The sequence below is a fragment of the Perkinsus marinus genome (genome assembly GCF_000006405.1).
Source record: "Perkinsus marinus ATCC 50983 genomic scaffold scf_1104296935132, whole genome shotgun sequence".
In the NCBI taxonomy this organism is placed as follows: domain Eukaryota; phylum Perkinsozoa; order Perkinsida; family Perkinsidae; genus Perkinsus; species Perkinsus marinus.
Genome location: NW_003214593.1, coordinates 1 through 1,583, shown reverse-complemented (window position 1 = coordinate 1,583; position 1,583 = coordinate 1). Strand labels below are relative to the sequence as shown.

The window sequence follows — 1,583 nt, the reverse complement described above, 5'->3', positions numbered from 1 at the left end:
AAACCAACACTATATTCTTGGTCAGCAGGTTCTCCTCAATAGGACTAGCCAGTCAGCTCACTTCGGGAGTTTATCCCATAATTTTCCTACAGAGTGAGAACCCCCATAACATCTACCTCCCGACTGAAGTCCCCTGTATAGAGTAGACGCACACCATCTATCTCCACGACGAACATGGCTGCTCCCAAGACATGCCCTAAGTAAATACCATAAACAACCGCCCCACTATAACCAGCAACTCACCTGCACGATACGCTGTAAAGGAAATCGGCCCTGCAGGAGTTGAAATAGTAACCTGAAAAAACAACAAGTGATGGTCACCATCATGATGGTGGTCAACTACCGTCTGGTGAAACGTGCATGTATCTATTCTCTGCATACACTTGTCAATATCAGTTCGACCGTACCTACAACGATAGACGGATATTTTCGCCCGTGTTAAAACGTTGGTGCGATGTAACACTTCCACCGTACTTACACTTGGTCCTCAGCAGCTGTGATTTTCGACACTCGAGCGTAGTCCTGAACAGAGTAATCACCGAAGCCTATGAGAAACAATGGGAACACTACTTGCCATAGTAGCCGACATATTGGTCGCGTCGGATGGGTCATATATGTGCGCCCTTTGAAATCTGTTCGTCCTATCTAAACCCACGACATTTATATACCGCACCTCCGTCACTTCCTACCAAATACGGTACCGCCCCAGAATGGTCCAAATGGAAATGCGTGACCAGCAGCAGATCGACGTTAGTGAGGTCGGCAGTCGAAAGATGATCGAAAAATGGTAGGGCAGTCATCCTGATAACAACTGGCGACTTCACAGAGCAACGATTTTACCCGGTATGCGCTGGATGAATGCCACAGTCGAACATGACCGTTCTTCCTCGGAACTTCAATATAACACAGCTTCTACCCACCTGATGACAACGAGAAATATTCATACTATCCGAAAAAGTTTTGAGAATTTCATATTGGTTTCTGTACACTTCTACCCAAATTCGTATGTAAAGCTCCTGTAGTTAGTAAAAAACTCTTGAGCTCGGCTGAGAAAAGCTAACATATATTCCTCCAACACTGGCGAGGCCACCTGGACCCAGTGTGGGGGGGAAATATGCATATGGTCAACTACATGTGTTGGTGACAATATGAAAATTCTGAGAAAATTTTCAGAATTTCTTATTGGTTTCTGTACACTTCTTCCCAAATTCGTATATAAACACTTTAAAATGTGTGAAAAAAACTCCTGAGCTCAGCTGAGGAGCTCGAACTGCCTAGGCCCTACCTCCTGCCCAGCGCCGAGTGGAGTGATTTCCAAGGTGTCCATAGATGGAGCCACCGCCACTACAGGGGCCGCGCCGTTACTACTGCCCGTTACTGGTGGCGACATAGTAGAAGGGGCAAGACTGGGACTAGGGTAACTACTTGTTGTGAATAACACAAGTTCTTATAAGGTCAAAATAATAATGATTTCCTTTCCTCGAATGATATGCCAACGCTCGGAGTAGTATTTGCCGAAGCCCTCGCAAACGGCTGTGAAGACACATTTCCCCCTTCCTTTTTCCTCAGAACCACGCCGTAGG

At 46.1% G+C, this 1,583-nt stretch overlaps 1 protein-coding gene across 1 annotated transcript; it reads right to left on the bottom strand.

Moving 5' to 3' along the window:
* Positions 1-86: 86 nt before the first annotated feature.
* Positions 87-1,390, bottom strand: Pmar_PMAR004771 (conserved hypothetical protein; the record flags this gene model as incomplete). The annotated part of the gene is made up of 8 exons (XM_002784526.1): positions 87-196; positions 244-295; positions 344-407; positions 479-522; positions 571-645; positions 690-801; positions 841-920; positions 1,286-1,390. 8 exons carry the CDS (start codon positions 1,388-1,390, stop codon positions 87-89), a joined length of 642 nt encoding a protein of 213 aa, XP_002784572.1.
* Between the last annotated feature and the right edge of the window lie 193 nt (positions 1,391-1,583).